General features: G+C 46.3%; 1 protein-coding gene across 8 annotated transcripts in view; it reads right to left on the bottom strand.

The window, feature by feature from the left end:
- EHMT2 (euchromatic histone lysine methyltransferase 2) overlaps positions 1–15,090 on the bottom strand; it is a 77,623-nt gene extending 62,533 nt beyond the window's left edge. For 6 of the 8 annotated variants that reach the window (XM_068250275.1, XM_068250276.1, XM_068250277.1 and 3 more), the window contains exons 1-6: positions 15,064–15,090; positions 11,364–11,442; positions 9,913–10,041; positions 9,073–9,281; positions 5,110–5,197; positions 2,899–2,945 (exon numbers count right to left, since the gene is read on the bottom strand). In XM_068250275.1, coding sequence (XP_068106376.1) covers positions 2,899–2,945; positions 5,110–5,197; positions 9,073–9,281; positions 9,913–10,041; positions 11,364–11,442; positions 15,064–15,075 — 564 coding nt within the window. In that variant the 5' untranslated portion in view covers positions 15,076–15,090. The other 2 variants (XM_068250282.1, XM_068250280.1) reach the window with 2 other exon arrangements.
- Positions 15,091–16,120: the final 1,030 nt, after the last annotated feature.

The raw sequence follows: 16,120 nt of genomic DNA, 5'->3' as shown, positions 1-16,120 counted from the left end.
TAGCTAGTATGGTGCTCAGTATAGATAGTATAGTGCCCCAGTTTAGCTAGTATAGCGCTCAGTATAGATAGTATAGTGCCCCAGTTTAGCTAGTATAGTGCTCAGTATAGCTAGTATAGTGCTCAGTATAGCTTGTAAAGTGCCCCAGTTTAGCTAGTATAGTGCTCAGTATAGATAGTATAGTGCTCAGTATAGCTAGTAAAGTGCCCCAGTTTAGCTAGTATGGTGCTCAGTATAGATGGTATAGTGCCCCAGTTTAGCTAGTATAGTGCTCAGTATAGATAGTATAGTGCCCCAGTTTAGCTAGTATGGTGCTCAGTATAGATAGTATAGTGCCCCAGTTTAGCTAGTATGGTGCTCAGTATAGATAGTATAGTGCCCCAGTATAGCTAGTATAGTGTCCCAGTATAGCTAGTATAGTGTCCCAGTATAGCTAGTATAGTGTCCCAGTATAGCTAGTATAGTGCCCTAGTATAGTGCCCAGTATAGCTAGTATAGTGCTCAGTATAGCTAGTATAGTGCTCAGTATAGCTTGTAAAGTGCCCCAGTTTAGCTAGTATAGTGCTCAGTATAGATAGTATAGTGCTCAGTATAGCTAGTAAAGTGCCCCAGTTTAGCTAGTATGGTGCTCAGTATAGATAGTATAGTGCCCCAGTTTAGCTAGTATAGTGCTCAGTATAGATAGTATAGTGCCCCAGTTTAGCTAGTATGGTGCTCAGTATAGATAGTATAGTGCCCCAGTTTAGCTAGTATGGTGCTCAGTATAGATAGTATAGTGCCCTAGTTTAGCTAGTATGGTGCTCAGTATAGATAGTATAGTGCCCCAGTTTAGCTAGTATAGCGCTCAGTATAGATAGTATAGTGCCCCAGTTTAGCTAGTATAGTGCTCAGTATAGCTAGTATAGTGCTCAGTATAGCTTGTAAAGTGCCCCAGTTTAGCTAGTATAGTGCTCAGTATAGATAGTATAGTGCTCAGTATAGCTAGTAAAGTGCCCCAGTTTAGCTAGTATGGTGCTCAGTATAGATGGTATAGTGCCCCAGTTTAGCTAGTATAGTGCTCAGTATAGATAGTATAGTGCCCCAGTTTAGCTAGTATGGTGCTCAGTATAGATAGTATAGTGCCCCAGTTTAGCTAGTATGGTGCTCAGTATAGATAGTATAGTGCCCCAGTTTAGCTAGTATGGTGCTCAGTATAGATAGTATAGTGCCCCAGTTTAGCTAGTATGGTGCTCAGTATAGATAGTATAGTGCCCTAGTTTAGCTAGTATGGTGCTCAGTATAGATAGTATAGTGCCCCAGTTTAGCTAGTATAGCGCTCAGTATAGATAGTATAGTGCCCCAGTTTAGCTAGTATAGTGCTCAGTATAGCGCTCAGTATAGCTAGTAAAGTGCCCAGTGTAGGTAGTATAGTCTGGTCCGCGGGTCCCCTCCGCTGGTCCCCCGCTCTCCCCACCCCCACCGCCGCTGCTATTACCTGCCCGCATCTTCTATTCTTCTCTCCGTTCTTGTAAACATTCACAGCAGCGCGCCCGGCGCTGCTACTGTGACGAGCGGTGAGCCAGGAAAGAGCGGTTCCCATAGTAACAGGAAGCCGCGCTCTTTCCTGCCTCGTCACAGTAGCAGCGCCGGGCGCGCTGCTGTGAATGTTTACAAGCACGGAGAGAAGAATAGAAGATGCGGGCAGGTAATAGCAGCGGCGGCGGACGTGGGGGGAGCGGGGGACCCGCGGACCAGCGGAGGGGGGGGACCCGCGGACCAACATGACTCGCATACAAGCCGACCCCCCCAACTTTTGGCCCCCTTTTTGGGGGTCAAAAATTCGGCTTGTATGCGAGTATATACGGTACACACTCGGCAATACAGCAACCATATACACACTCGGCAATACAGCAACCATATACACACTCGGCAATACAGCAACCATATACACACTCGGCAATACAGCAACCATATACACACTCGGCAATACCGCAACCATATACACACTCGGCAATACCGCAACCATATACACACACTCGGCAATACTGCAACCATATACACACTCGGCAATACAGCAACCATATACACACTCGGCAATACCGCAACCATATACACACTCGGCAATACCGCAACCATATACACACACTCGGCAATACTGCAACCATATACACACTCGGCAATACAGCAACCATATAGACACTCGGCAATACAGCAACCATATACACACTCGGCAATACAGCAACCATATACACACTCGGCAATACAGCAACCATATACACACTCGGCAATACAGCATCCATATACACACTCGGCAATACAGCAACCATATACACACTCGGCAATACAGCAACCATATACACACTCGGCAATACAGCAACCATATACACACTCGGCAATACAGCAACCATATACACACTCGGCAATACAGCAACCATATACACACTCGGCAATACAGCAACCATATACACACACTCAGCAATACTGCAACCATATACACACTCGGCAATACAGCAACCATATACATACTCGGCAATACAGTAACCATATACATACTCGGCAATACAGCATCCATATACATACTCGGCAATACAGCAACCATATACACACTCGGCAATACAGCAACCATATACACACTCGGCAATACAGCAACCATATACACACTCGGCAATACTGCAACCATATACACACTCGGCAATACTGCAACCATATACATACTCGGCAATACAGTAACCATATAGACACTCGGCAATACAGCAACCATATAGACACTCGGCAATACAGCAACCATATAGACACTCGGCAATACCGCAACCCTATACACACTCAGCAATACTGCAACCATATACACACTCAGCAATACACCAGCCTTCCAGAAGCCACCACGCACATTCACACCTCAGCCTCTGTGGAGTTACTCGCCTTTGCATCAGGGCCGTGAGTGGAACTGGTTGTTTTCTGGGTGGAATCTGGATAGAGAAAGAAAGCAGTTAAAGAACCATGTCACAGCCACATACAGTGGTGTGAGAAACTATTTGCCCCCTTCCTGATTTCTTATTCTTTTGCATGTTTGTCACACTTAAATGTTTCTGCTCACCAAAAACCGTTAACTATTAGTCAAAGATAACATAATTGAACACAAAATGCAGTTTTAAATTATGGTTTTTATTATTTAGTGAGAAAAAAAACTCAAAACCTACATGGCCCTGTGTGAGAAAGAAATTGCCCCCTGAACCTAATAACTGGTTGGGGCACCCTTAGCAGCAATAATTGCAATCAAGCGTTTGCGATAACTTGCAACGAGTCTTTTACAGCGCCCTGGAGGAATTTTGGCCCACTCATCTTTGCAGAATTGTTGTAATTCAGCTTTATTTGTGGGTTTTCTAGCATGAACCGCCTTTTTAAGGTCATGCCACAACATCTCAATAGGATTCAGGTCAGGACTTTGACTAGGCCACTCCAAAGTCTTCATTTTGTTTTTCTTCAGCCATTCAGAGGTGGATTTGCTGGTGTGTTTTGGGTCATTGTCCTGCTGCAGCACCCAAGATCGCTTCAGCTTGAGTTGACGAACAGATGGCCGGACATTCTCCTTCAGGATTTTTTGGTGGACAGTAGAATTCATGGTTCCATCTATCACAGCAAGCCTTCCAGGTCCTGAAGCAGCAAAACAACCCCAGACCATCACACTACCACCACCATATTTTACTGTTGGTATGATGTTCTTTTGCTAAAATGCTGTGTTACTTCTACGCCAGATGTAATGGGACACGCACCTTCCAAAAAGTTCAACTTTTGTCTCGTCGGTCCACAAGGTATTTTCCCAAAAGTCTTGGCAATCATTGAGATTTCTTTTAGCAAAATTGAGACGAGCCTTAATGTTCTTTTTGCTTAAAAGTGGTTTGCGCCTTGGATATCTGCCATGCAGGCCGTTTTTGCCCAGTCTCTTTCTTATGGTGGAGTCGTGAACACTGACCTTAATTGAGGCAAGTGAGGCCTGCAGTTCTTTAGATGTTGTCCTGGGGTCTTTTGTGGCCTCTTGGATGAGTTTTCTCTGCGCTCTTGGGGTAACTTTGGTCGGCCGGCCACTCCTGGGAAGGCTCATCACTGTTCCATGTTTTTGCCATTTGTGGATAATGGCTCTCACTGTGGTTCGCTGGAGTCCCAAAGCTTTAGAAATGGCTTTATAACCTTTACCAGACTGATAGATCTCAATTACAGTACTTTTGTTCTCATTTGTTCCTGAATTTCTTTGGATCTTGGCATGATTTTTAATACTCTATATTAGTGTACACATTACCACTAGTGCTAGGGGCACTTTATTTATTTACCCAGGTCTCACTCTCGCTATCCCTGCTTAAAAATTCATTTCTCACACAGCTGATAATAGTTTGGGTCTGAGGCTGTAATATTACTGGAATATAACTAGCTATAACAGTAGTCTATGTTTATACTCAGACTGGCTGCCTGCTTGAGGTGATTCACTCCAGGCTGCATCCACTTTACAAGCTGCTGAGAGGGGCAGACCACTGTCTACAATTAGCATTATTAGTATCTTTATCAGTCAAGAGAAGCAAAGATAATAAACACACATTGCTAGAATCTTTAACCCCTTACCACCATATCAACAAGATTCTTTCAGCAAGGTGATAATTAAACTATAAACTGAGGAGTTGATAGCAACTCCCCTGTGCAGAGATATGGTCTAGCCCTTTGGGAGCTCAGTATTAGATACATTTTGTATCCAACACTGACGCCAAAACTGACAGATTTTACAGCTGAGAGGAACAGCTGTGTGAGGAATCAAATTGCTCCTAGTACTTGTCCTAATGTGTGCTACAACATACAGCATTTAAAAATAAATGCATACAGCGATAGTATTCCTTTAAGTTATTTTTTTAACAAGGGTGGCAATTACTTTTTCACACAGGGCCATGTAGATTTGGAGTTTTTTTTCTCACTAAATAATAAAATTATGTTATCTTTGACTAATAGTTAACGGTTTTTGATGAGCAGAAACATTTAAGCGTGACAAACATGCAAAAGAATAAGAAATCAGGAAGGGGGCAAATAGTTTTTCACACCACTGTATAGCCATCTTCTCCCACCTGTAACAACCCAATGCCACCTCTGTACCTGGACTATCCCGCTTCTCAGGCTGAGAACCATTCTGTGCGCTCTGCTGCTCTGCACTGACCAGCAGCCCTCTAGTACTGCCCATCACCTGAAAAAAAGGAGGAAAAGGTGGACTTGAAAAGGAATTTTAAAGGGAACCAAGCACCACTTTTTTTCTTCCTGGTTTCTAATAGCTATAGGAGCTGCCATATTCCCCCCTCCCCTTCTAGCTGTCCATTATTTATACAGGGGAAGATGTGAAGATAGCATCTGTGACTTCTCTAAACTCTTTATGCACAGTGTCCATTCTACCCACCCCCTGCTGATGAAAGCTTTTGTTTGTTCTGTTTTATAGTTTTTTTCTAAATGACACATTCACTGAAGTATGCCAGAGCCAAAATCTAAGAACTATTGAACCTTTTTATCTTTCCTGCTCTCAGAAGCAATTTTCTGCTAGGAAAGTGTTTTATAGTTGGAATTTCTTATCAGTGAGGGTCACACTGTAGTCACTTCCTGTCTGAATCAGGACTGAGTCAGCCACTTACATACCTGATATTTAACTCTTCCAGGCAGAGAAAGGAAAAAAGGAACACAGCACAGTCATTTGTGGGCTAGGCACTGTACATACACATGTCTATCTCATCATGTCACATGTCAGTTCGGGTATCCTTTAACCATTTCAGCCGCCCAGACGTGAAGCTCACGTCCGGGCGGCTGCTCTCCTGTACACCCGCGTTTTGGCGCGCTCCCGCGCGCGATCGCGGGCGCACCCCCGTTGTGTCCCCCGGTAGCCCTGGGATCAGTCAAAGGGAAAATGGTTCCTGATCACCGATCCCTGTCCCCCGCAGAAAAACCGAAGCGCTCACCCGTGAGGCTTCAGTTCTTCTACATCCCCCTTGTACTTCCGCTTAGCAGAAGTACAAGGAGGGAAACCAAAAACGTAGGTGGCCATCTTGTGGCCAAATAGTAAAACTACATCTGCACATTTTTTTACATCACAATTTACACACATTACAAGATTAAAAATTAAATTGTTTATGTCTCACACCAACATATTACCCAAATAAAATTTTTGATGCTAAAAAAATAAAAAATTACAAAAAAAAAAAAAAAAAAAAAAAAAAAAAAGGACAAATAGTTTCCTAAGGGGGCTGAACTTTTTAAATATGCATGTGAAGGGGGTATACTACAAACATTTTTTAAATTATAAGCTTGTAAATAGTGATGGACGCAAAACGGAAACAATGCACCTTTAATTCCAAATAAAATATTGGCGCCATACATTGTGATAGGGACATAATTTAAATGGTATAATAACCGAGACATACGAGCAAATAAAATACATAGGTTTTAATTATGGTAGCATGGATTATTTTAAAGCTATAATGGCCAAAAACTGAGAAATGAATTTTTTCCATTTTTTTCTTATTAATCCTGTTAAAATACATTTACAGTAAAGTGGCTCTTAGCAAAATGTACCACCCAAAGAAAGCCTAATTGGTGGCGGAAAAAACAAGATCTAGCTCAATAAATTGTGATAAGTAGTGATAAAGTTATTAGTGAATGAATGGGAGGTGAAAATTGCTCTGATGCAGAAGGTGAAAAATCCCCGCGGGCTGAAATGGTTAATGTGCTACTAAGATGCCCTGGGTGCTAAAAATGGTGCTTGGTTCACTTTAAGTGAAATGTGACATGATGAGATAGACGTGCATGTACAGGGCCAAACATACAAATAACTATGTTCCGTTTATTCTTTTTCTACCTGAAAGCTATGCAACTGACAGTTTTTCTCCAGTCAGGACCCAGTTGAACTATAGCATAACCCTCACTGATAAGGAATAACAGCCATAAACACTTTTCCAGCACAGAACAGCTTTTGAGAGCAGGGGGTAGATAAAAAGGTCTATTTTATATAATTGAGCTCTCTGGGACACAGAAAAGACTGGGTCATTGAGCACAGGCAAAACAAATCTACTTTAAGCTTTTTAACATACCAAAAAAACTTTGGAATTTCTTAAAAAAAAAAAAAAAAAAAGTGTTCAAAATGAGCTGGAAAAACTGATATTACTAGGGGTAATAATTGCAGAATCCCAGTTTCAAGCCCCCAAAAAAGTAAAACCTAAAAGTAATAAAGTCAATCATTGTAAATTCACAGTAATACCATTGCGATACTCAGAATTCAATTCCTTAGACCAGTGCTGTCCAACTTCGCGGGCATGGAGGGACGTTTTTTACCCTGACCACACGGTGGAGGGCTGGCAGGTCTCACCCCCCCCCCCCCTCCCTCACCAGGAAAAAAAAAAATCTAGCAACAGTTTACATATGAAATGCAATCAGATTGGGAGCACATTTCACCACAAAATGCAATCAGGTTGGCTGCAGATTTCCCACAAAATGCAATCAGATTGGGAGCAGATTTCCTAACAAAATTCAATGCACAAGTAAATATTTACACCCACCCTCGTTCACCCTGTGCTGCCGCTGCTTAAATATAAATATTCCCCCCCCTCCCCTCATTCTCACCTGTGCTGCCGCCTCTAACACCTCAGATCAGCGGCGGGCAGGAGATAGGAACCAGCCAGACCGGCGCATAGCAGCCGCACTGTGAATTTAAATGCAGGAAGTGACATCATTGGTCACGTCCAGCATTTAAAGGGACACTTAAGTCAAAAAAAAAAAAAAAGTTTTACTCACCCGGGGCTTCCAATAGCCCCCTGCAGCTGTCCGGTGCCCTCGCCGTCTCCCTCCGATCCTCATGGCCCCGCCGGCAGCCGCTTCCTGTTTCGGTGACAGGAGCTGACAGGCTGGGGACGTGAGTGATTCTTCGCGTTCCTGGCCACAATAGCTCCATCTATGCTGCTATAGCATATATCATATACCATATAGCAGCATAGAGGGTGCTTATGTGTCTGGGAACGCGAAAAATCACTCGCGTCCCCCAGCCTGTCAGCTCCTGTCACCGAAACAGGAAGTGGCTGCCGGCAGGGCCAGGAGGATCGGAGGGAGACGGCGAGGGCATCGGACAGTTGCAGGGGGCTATTGGAAGCCCTAGGTGAGTAAAACTTATTTTTTTTATTTGACTTAAGTGTCCCTTTAAAGTACCCCGTGCCGCTGCTATGTGCCGGTCTGGCTGGTTCCCATCTCCTGAAATGTTGGAACATCGCCACCAATCTGAGGTGTGATAGAGGTGGCAGCACTGGGAGAACGAGGGGGGGGGGGGGGGCCTTGGGGGAAAGGGTTTAAAAAAGAAAAAAAAAGTCCTGTCAGCTCTGGGGATTCGGGGGGCTAACGCTGCCACAGCATGGAGCGGGCGGCCACAGCAGGAGGATCCGGCCCGCGGGCCGCCAGTTGGACAGCACTGCCTTAGATCACTACCACTATTACCAGCTAGTGGCTTGCAGTCTTACAACACCAACTACCTGGAAAAAACAATTTCTGCTGGAAAATGGCCTCTATTGCTTTTCCCACTTTGGGTGTCACAACTGACTGACCCACCCAGCAGCTAAGTCCAGAGAGGAGACAGGAAACAAGCTGTACTATGGTTAGAAGCACATTTGGCCTATGAAAATGTGTGTCTTGTGCATCACTTTGCTCCTATACACTTTCAGTTTCACTTTTCAACTCAATTGCGGTTAGAATTTGCTTTGCTCAGTTTTGTGCTTAGTTGGTGTATAAGCTGCCCATTCCTGCATCCTCCAGGATATACACTGTGCTGCCACTTCCTGCATCCTCCAGGATATATACTGCGCTGCCACTTCCTGCATCCTCCAGGATATACACTGCGCTGCCACTTCCTGCATCCTCCAGGATATATACTGCGCTGCCACTTCCTGCATCCTCCAGGATATACACTGCGCTGCCACTTCCTGCATCCTCCAGGATATACACTGCGCTGCCACTTCCTGCATCCTCCAGGATATATACTGCGCTGCCACTTCCTGCATCCTCCAGGATATACACTGCGCTGCCATGGCAGAGACTTACAGATGCAGTCATGTTCCCTGCCCGAGGCATGGTCTTCCTGGCACGGTGCACCTTGTCCGCTCCCTCCCTGTTGATATTCAGCAGCCTCATGGCCAGGCTCTGCTGGTTGTGGGGCATCTTGGTTCCCCCTGTAAGGGACATTTTGGCTCGGCTGGAGAGGGGTGAAGCAGTCAAAGAAGGAGGTGTTGGGAGAGACTTCGAAGCATGACCTGGTGCAGAAGAGAAGGAAGTTAGCTTAGAAACGGGTATATGGACAAACATGTGACAACTTACACCCGCTCTTAAAGGCAACAGAGCAACTACATAGAAATACATTTAAAAAAAATAAAAATAGCTTCCCCGTTTAGGGGGGTGGTTGGGATGAGGTAGCTTACGGTAGTAGCTTTTGCTCCTCCTTATGGCTCTAAGATGGGAGAAGGGTCAGAGAAAGTGGCAGTTGGGCCCCCAGAGGCCCACTGGTCCCCAGGCACCTGCCTAGGTTGCCTCGTGGATGATCCTGCTCTGGGTAAGGGGTCGTTACATGTAGCAGCTGATGGGCTTCCTAAAGGCAGCAAATTACAGTTTAACCAAACTTGTGGCAACTGATGCCACCATAAATTTGTACCAGCCCTCTGACAGCCATGATGAAGTGTGTATTGGCATTTGCTTACAATGCCAGGTAGTTTTGCTGAGATCCATCTCTTCAATGTTAGTCAAAGGGTCTAGGGATTGGGCATCAAAGTTAAACAATAGGATGAGAAGAGAGAAAGGGGAGCTCCCAGGACAAGTTGAGGAAAAGCTTTCCCCTCTGCATATTCCACTGCATGTGACAGGAGGGGAAGGGGGAAGTAGGATTCTTACCTGGGATACCTCGGCCTGCTGGAGAGAAGCTTAGATTCTCCTTTTCAGAGCTCCTGGCATCGGCCTTCTCTTCCTCGAGTGTCACACTTACTGACACAGCATCCAGGGACACCTCCACTTCAGCCTCACCTAGGAAAGACATAGTACAGGGTCCTGATGAGATGACACTACTTCCAGGAGGCCTGGACTGGTGGAGCGCCAATGCCTTTTCTGCACCTCCGACTTACTTTATATGCTCTACGGTGAGCTGATAAATTTACATCTCATGTATTGTTTTAAAACAAGGAAATTGACTTTTACTTCAATTTCCCATTTGCCCCGTGCAGAAGAGCACGACTGGCCGAATTACAGGGGCAGACCACGGGACAACCGTGCAGCCGCGAGGACGGCACGGGAGCCCACATGGGGTAGGAGGAAGCCCCAGGTAAGTATAAATACTGCACTAGTTGCTATCTCAGGTTTCAGTTAAAGGGTACCTGAAATAGGGGCCACATTAAAAATGTATACATACATGGTGCTTCCTGCAGCCCCCTCCGCCCTGATTGCTCCCTCGCAGTCATCAGTCACCTCATAGTTCGCCTGCAACTGGCACCAGAAAATGATCAAGTCGGTGCTAGTTGGCACAAGTGCAGTCCGGCCAGGTGTGCTCCCCAGTCTCCAGGAGCGTTGTGCACCTATGCTCATGTAGCCGACATGAAGGCGGCATATAGCCCCGGACTGAAGGTCTTTCTGGGGCCAAAGGAGGACGGCATGGGATCGATGAGGCCGGAGGGGACTAGAGGAAGCACCAGGTATGTATATTTTGTCATTTTAACCCAATCTCTCAGGTTCCCTTTAAGCTGAAATAGAAATGATGTCCCTTTGAACTTTACTTCACTAAAACCTTGACAGGAACCTTCTCTCTCTCTGTTTCGGCCTCTACTTACTTTTCAGGAAACCAGACTGAACTTGACAAGCTCTTTTGCATAGATAACTCAAGTTTGCTTTTTTCACTTAAAGCTAGTAAAAGATGTACCCATGTTTATTTCACCATATCACTTCAAGAACACTTTAGGCCTTTTACACTTACCTCTGTGAGTCGTATCGCGGTACAACCCCCTGCCACAGCTCGTCGCAGTGGTCATTAAATTCAATGAGACACAACACACTGCCCACGGTATGACGGAAGTGCTCCGCAGAAGTAACGCTTTAGCCGCAGCGCATTGTTGCAGTAATCCCGGAAGTGCACCGGCAGTCACGTGTTAATTTTTCTGCCCACCACAGCTATAATACGCATTGCGACTTGTGGGCTCCAAATCGCAACACTACTGCGGCGCACCAATGCAAAACAACAATGTCTCGACAAGCAAAATCTGACTTTTCCTTTTCTGTTCCCTAAATCCTCCAGTTATTTAAGATCAAAAACTTCCCAGTTCACAAAGTCTGTCGAGTGGTAATGAGTCTAGACTTACCCTTATTTGTGCTGCCCGACAATCCCATGGTGGTTTTCTCAGTGGGGTTGTCCCTTTCGGGCTCCCTCGGGGTTAGTGCCTAGATGAAGAACAGCAGCACTCGTCATTGTGTTACACAGCTGGGGGTGATTAGCTAAAACTCATGACTAGAGATGGTCAGCGAGATCCTGATAGTTCTGACTTGCATGCAAATTGTATGCAACCTGTAACTGGGCCAATAAAAGTGGCCAGGAAATACATCAGACTGGCTCAAATCGAAGCTGCGTACCAGCCGTAATTACTAAGGTAGCCATACATCTAGCGATGATGGGCAGCTTCGACCAAGAGACAAATCTCTATCTAATTGAATCTGATAAGAGAGGTCTGCCCATACACCACAGGCTGATTCCCAATCAATTTCATGCTGAAATAGATCAGGAAATGGCCTGAAAAGGATGCTGACCCCCCGCCCCCCGTGCAGTATACTTGACCTGTCTGTGTCCACCGCTGGCTCTGTCCACAATCCGCATACACCCGTCCCATGTGGCTGCCGGCGTATATGTGGGCACATGTGCCACACGCACCCAGGTTACTCCACAAACCATGAGAGGTGTGTGTAGGCGGATTGTGGATGGAGCCTGGATCTAGTGGTGGGCACAGAAAGGTAAAGTATACTGCTCCGGGGGGCACATTTGGCATTAGGGGAGACAGAGCTGGGGGTTTCATTGTTCGTTCCCAATAACGCTCGCTGTTACCGCCAGGGCTGTGGAGTCGGGGCAATTTTGGGCACCCGGAGTTGGAGTTGTTGATTTCATAAACTGAGGAGTCGGAGTCGGATGATTTTTGTATAAAATCCACAGCCATGTTAAGTATTAGACTGAGGAGTTGGAGCAATTTTGGGTACCCAGAATCGGAGTCGTGGTTTCATAAACTGAGGAGTCGGAAGATTTTTGTACCGACTCCACAGCCCTTGTTACCGTCGCGCACTCGACCGCCCACAACAACCCGACATCTTGCAGCATGTCTGATTGATACACGCAACTAATTTCAGCCTGAAATTGCATCAATGGTTGGCATGCACTTGGCAGCACCGATTTTAATTTAATAATCAAATCGGATGTTCGATCGCCCATCAAGTCGATAAGATGTATAAGCCACATTTAGCTTATCATTTGCCCACTCTACTTCTGGGTAGTGAAGTAAACCTGTGTTCAGTTCAAATGTTTCATCAAAGAATTAACATACAATAACAGCTTTGTGTAAAGAAAACTATCAAAGAAATCACAAGATAAGGTAAATGAGAAGTAAGCAATACTGGCTTTCATGTGAATTGTATGCAGCTGGATATTGCACTGATCAGATGAATGAACCATTGCATCTCACTGACCATCCCTATGCTGCTAATACACAAGGAGTTTTTTGGCAGATTTACTTTCCGACCGGTTTTCTGATCGATTTACATTCGCTTCTATGAGAAAATCGATCAGAAAAATGAACAAAGTAAGATCGGACCTGTCGCAAAATCTTTCGAGCCATCTATCTGCTGAAAAAACTCATGGTGTATTCCCAGCACTAGACTAGTGAGCATTGATAAAAATAACAAGATTTCAGGGTCCCTTTCCACTGGTCGTGTGTCAATCTGATTTTAGAAACGGACAAGATTTGCCATTCTCCTGACTCCCAAACCCTCATTTCCATGTGTCCCCTTCTATTACTATCCATAAACATCACATTCCAGTTAACCCATTTTATTGCACTTTAAACCTTGTATATATCTAATTCTATTGTTCAAAAAACCCCTACAAAGCATATACCACATTGTATATGCTGCTGTGTATTGCCTCTTATATCACCTAAATGCCATATATCTCTTCATATTGTCTCTTGTAAGCCCACGTCATATATTCCCTTGTATTGTCTCATATAGCCACTACAAAGCATATTCCTCATTATATTGTCCCCTAGATTCCATATGACCAAGTGTACTGCTCCTCATATTCCCCATTTGCCGTATACTTCCTTATATCACTCCCCATATACTCAACACGCCATATCACTCTTTATATGACCTTCCATAAGCCCTACATGCAATATACCCCCCTACATGCCACATACCTCTCTGTATTGCCTCTTTTACCCCCTACATGCCACATACCTCACTGCATTGCCTCTCATACCCCCTACATGCCACGTAACTCCCTGCATTGCCTCTCATACCCCCTACATGCCACGTAACTCCCTGCATTGCCTCTTATACCCCCTACATGCTACATACCTCCCTGCATTGCCTCTCATACCCCCTACATACCACATAACTCCCTGCATTGCCTCTCATGCCCCCTACATGCCACATAACTCCCTGCATTGCCTCTCATACCCCCTACATGCCACATAACTCCCTACATTGCCTCTCATACCCCCTACATGCCACATACCTTTCTGCATTGCCTCCTATACCCCCTACATGCCACATACCTCTCTGCATGAGTACATTTGAAATCGGCGCCGGTAGACTTGGGCGCAGGACACAGCGGTATATGGCTGGTCCTGCTTCTGCACAAGTCCAGGCCGATTTAATTACTATTCCCCCTCCAGGCCGCCATGGATAGTGGGGGAATGAAATAATTCGTCTTTCAGCGATTGCTGGAGGTCGAATTATTATGTTTTTAAGCAACCTCGGCTCCGTCCTCTGACAGAGCCGACGTTACTCACTGAGCGCTACAATAGGAGTGATTCCTATTGTAGGCTATGGAGGCGCCCAAATCTAGCAGCGCTGAAAAGCACTGCTCCGCTCTGCATTGCCTCTTATACCCTATACAGGCCACATACCTCCCTGCATTGCCACATATACCCCCTACATGCCCAATACCTCTCTGCATTGCCTCTCATATCCCGTACATTTCACATACCTCTCTGCATTGCCTCTTATACCCCCTTCATGCCACATACCTCCCTGCATTGCCACATATACTGCCTACCTATTACATACCTCTCTGCATTGCCTCTTATACTTCCTACATGCCAGATATCTCTCTGCATTGTCTCTTATAACCCCTACATGCCCCATACCTCTCTGCATTGCCTCTAATACTCCCTATATGCAACATACCTCTCTGCATTGCCTCTCATACCCCCTACATGACACATTCCTCTCTGCATTGCCTCTTTTACCCCCTGCATAGCACATACCTCTCTGCATTGCCTCGTATACCCTCTACATGTCCCATACATCTCTGCATTGCCTCTCATACCCCCTGCATACCATAGACATCACTGCAATGCCTCTAATATCCCCTACATGCCACATGTGTTCTTGAATCACCTATGTACCATACAATTACCTGTATAGCCCTTCACACCTACAACTTTCATTGCATCATCAAACTGATCCCAACATCCTTCCTGTATCCCCCCACCTGCAGCTCTCCCATTGCACTGTGATCCCTCCCCCATGTTATTACAGCAAGTCCCCATCTCCTATATCATCCCCCCAGTATGTCCCCCTCCCCCCAGCGCTGAGAGCGCCCCCTCCTGCACTATCCCGCGTGCTGATCCCCCAGCATGCCCTCCCCTCCATTCTCTCACTCTCTCTCCCGCCGTCGCCTCCATGGCTCCACGGCACACGGCGCTTCCTGTCTGCCACTGACCTCACTTCCGGCCGCCTCCTCGCGCGATTGGATGCGGAGCGTTCCAGCGGGTGGGCCGACTACAACAACGTTACCTGACTCGCCATTGGCTGACGCGTTGCCGTGGAAACGGAGCATAGCGCTTCCATTCCAAATCTGCTCGCGCGAGGAAGGCGGGGTCACGTGTCTGCTTCTCGATTGGCCGCCGTGCTCTCCAAGCCTCGCTGTCACCTCGGGTGGCGCCTTCTTAAAGCGGCAACGACGTGCAAATAAGAAAGACACGTGAGGCAGAGGGCATAACAAAGGTGTGCGAGGCGTGTGCTGGAGTGGGGTCTTGCCCGGCGTCTGGAACAGCAGGGGGCGCCCTTAGCTCAGATGCAACGTGTGCCTGAGGAGCACCTGATCCCCTCAGTGCTAATATGTCAGGCGTCTATCAGATTACCTGTGTGAGAAGCCTCTGATGGAAGCTGCTGGTCTCTCACCTGTAGTTCACTGATGAGTTTTCGTACAGTCCATAAAAACTGACTTTGCACCCTTTTCCACTAGCTGTGTTTTTGCTAAAAATGCAAACCGCATGCGGTTGCTGATTCTTAAAGGACCACTATCGTGAAAAAAGTAGGCAGTTAAAATCTGATAGAACCGACAGGTTTTGGGCTGGTCCAGTGATCTGCAAACTTGGCTCTCCAGCTGTTAAAAGAGAACCTGTAACAAAATAAAGTTCCCCTGGAGGGTACTCACCTCGGGAGGGGGAAGCCTCAGGGTCCCATTGAGGCTTCTCCCATGCCTGTAGCTACAGGCAGTCCAGCGCTGGCTCCCCGAAGTGTCCCGGAATCCTCCCTTGATAAGCTCTGATTTGTTTACCTTTCCTGGCTCCAGCGGGGACGCTGTTGCGGCTCGCAGTACGGAGATAGGCGAAAATAGCCAATCTCTGTCGGGTCCGCTCTACTGCGCAGGAGACTTGCGCCTGCCCAGTAGAGCAGCCTGACAGCGATCGGCTATTTCCACCTATCTCCGAGCGGAGACCTGATACTGCGCTGGAGCTGGGAAGGTAAATATTTACATCCTTGCTGTTCGGAGAGCTTTATTGCCACTACCGTGGGACCGAGGAGGAAGGGGGGGGGGGGGGGAAGCCTCCATAGGATCCGGAGGCTT

Source organism: Hyperolius riggenbachi, chromosome 8 (assembly GCF_040937935.1).
Source record: "Hyperolius riggenbachi isolate aHypRig1 chromosome 8, aHypRig1.pri, whole genome shotgun sequence".
NCBI classification, from domain to species: Eukaryota; Metazoa; Chordata; class Amphibia; order Anura; family Hyperoliidae; genus Hyperolius; species Hyperolius riggenbachi.
This window is presented reverse-complemented; position numbering and strand designations above follow the sequence as displayed.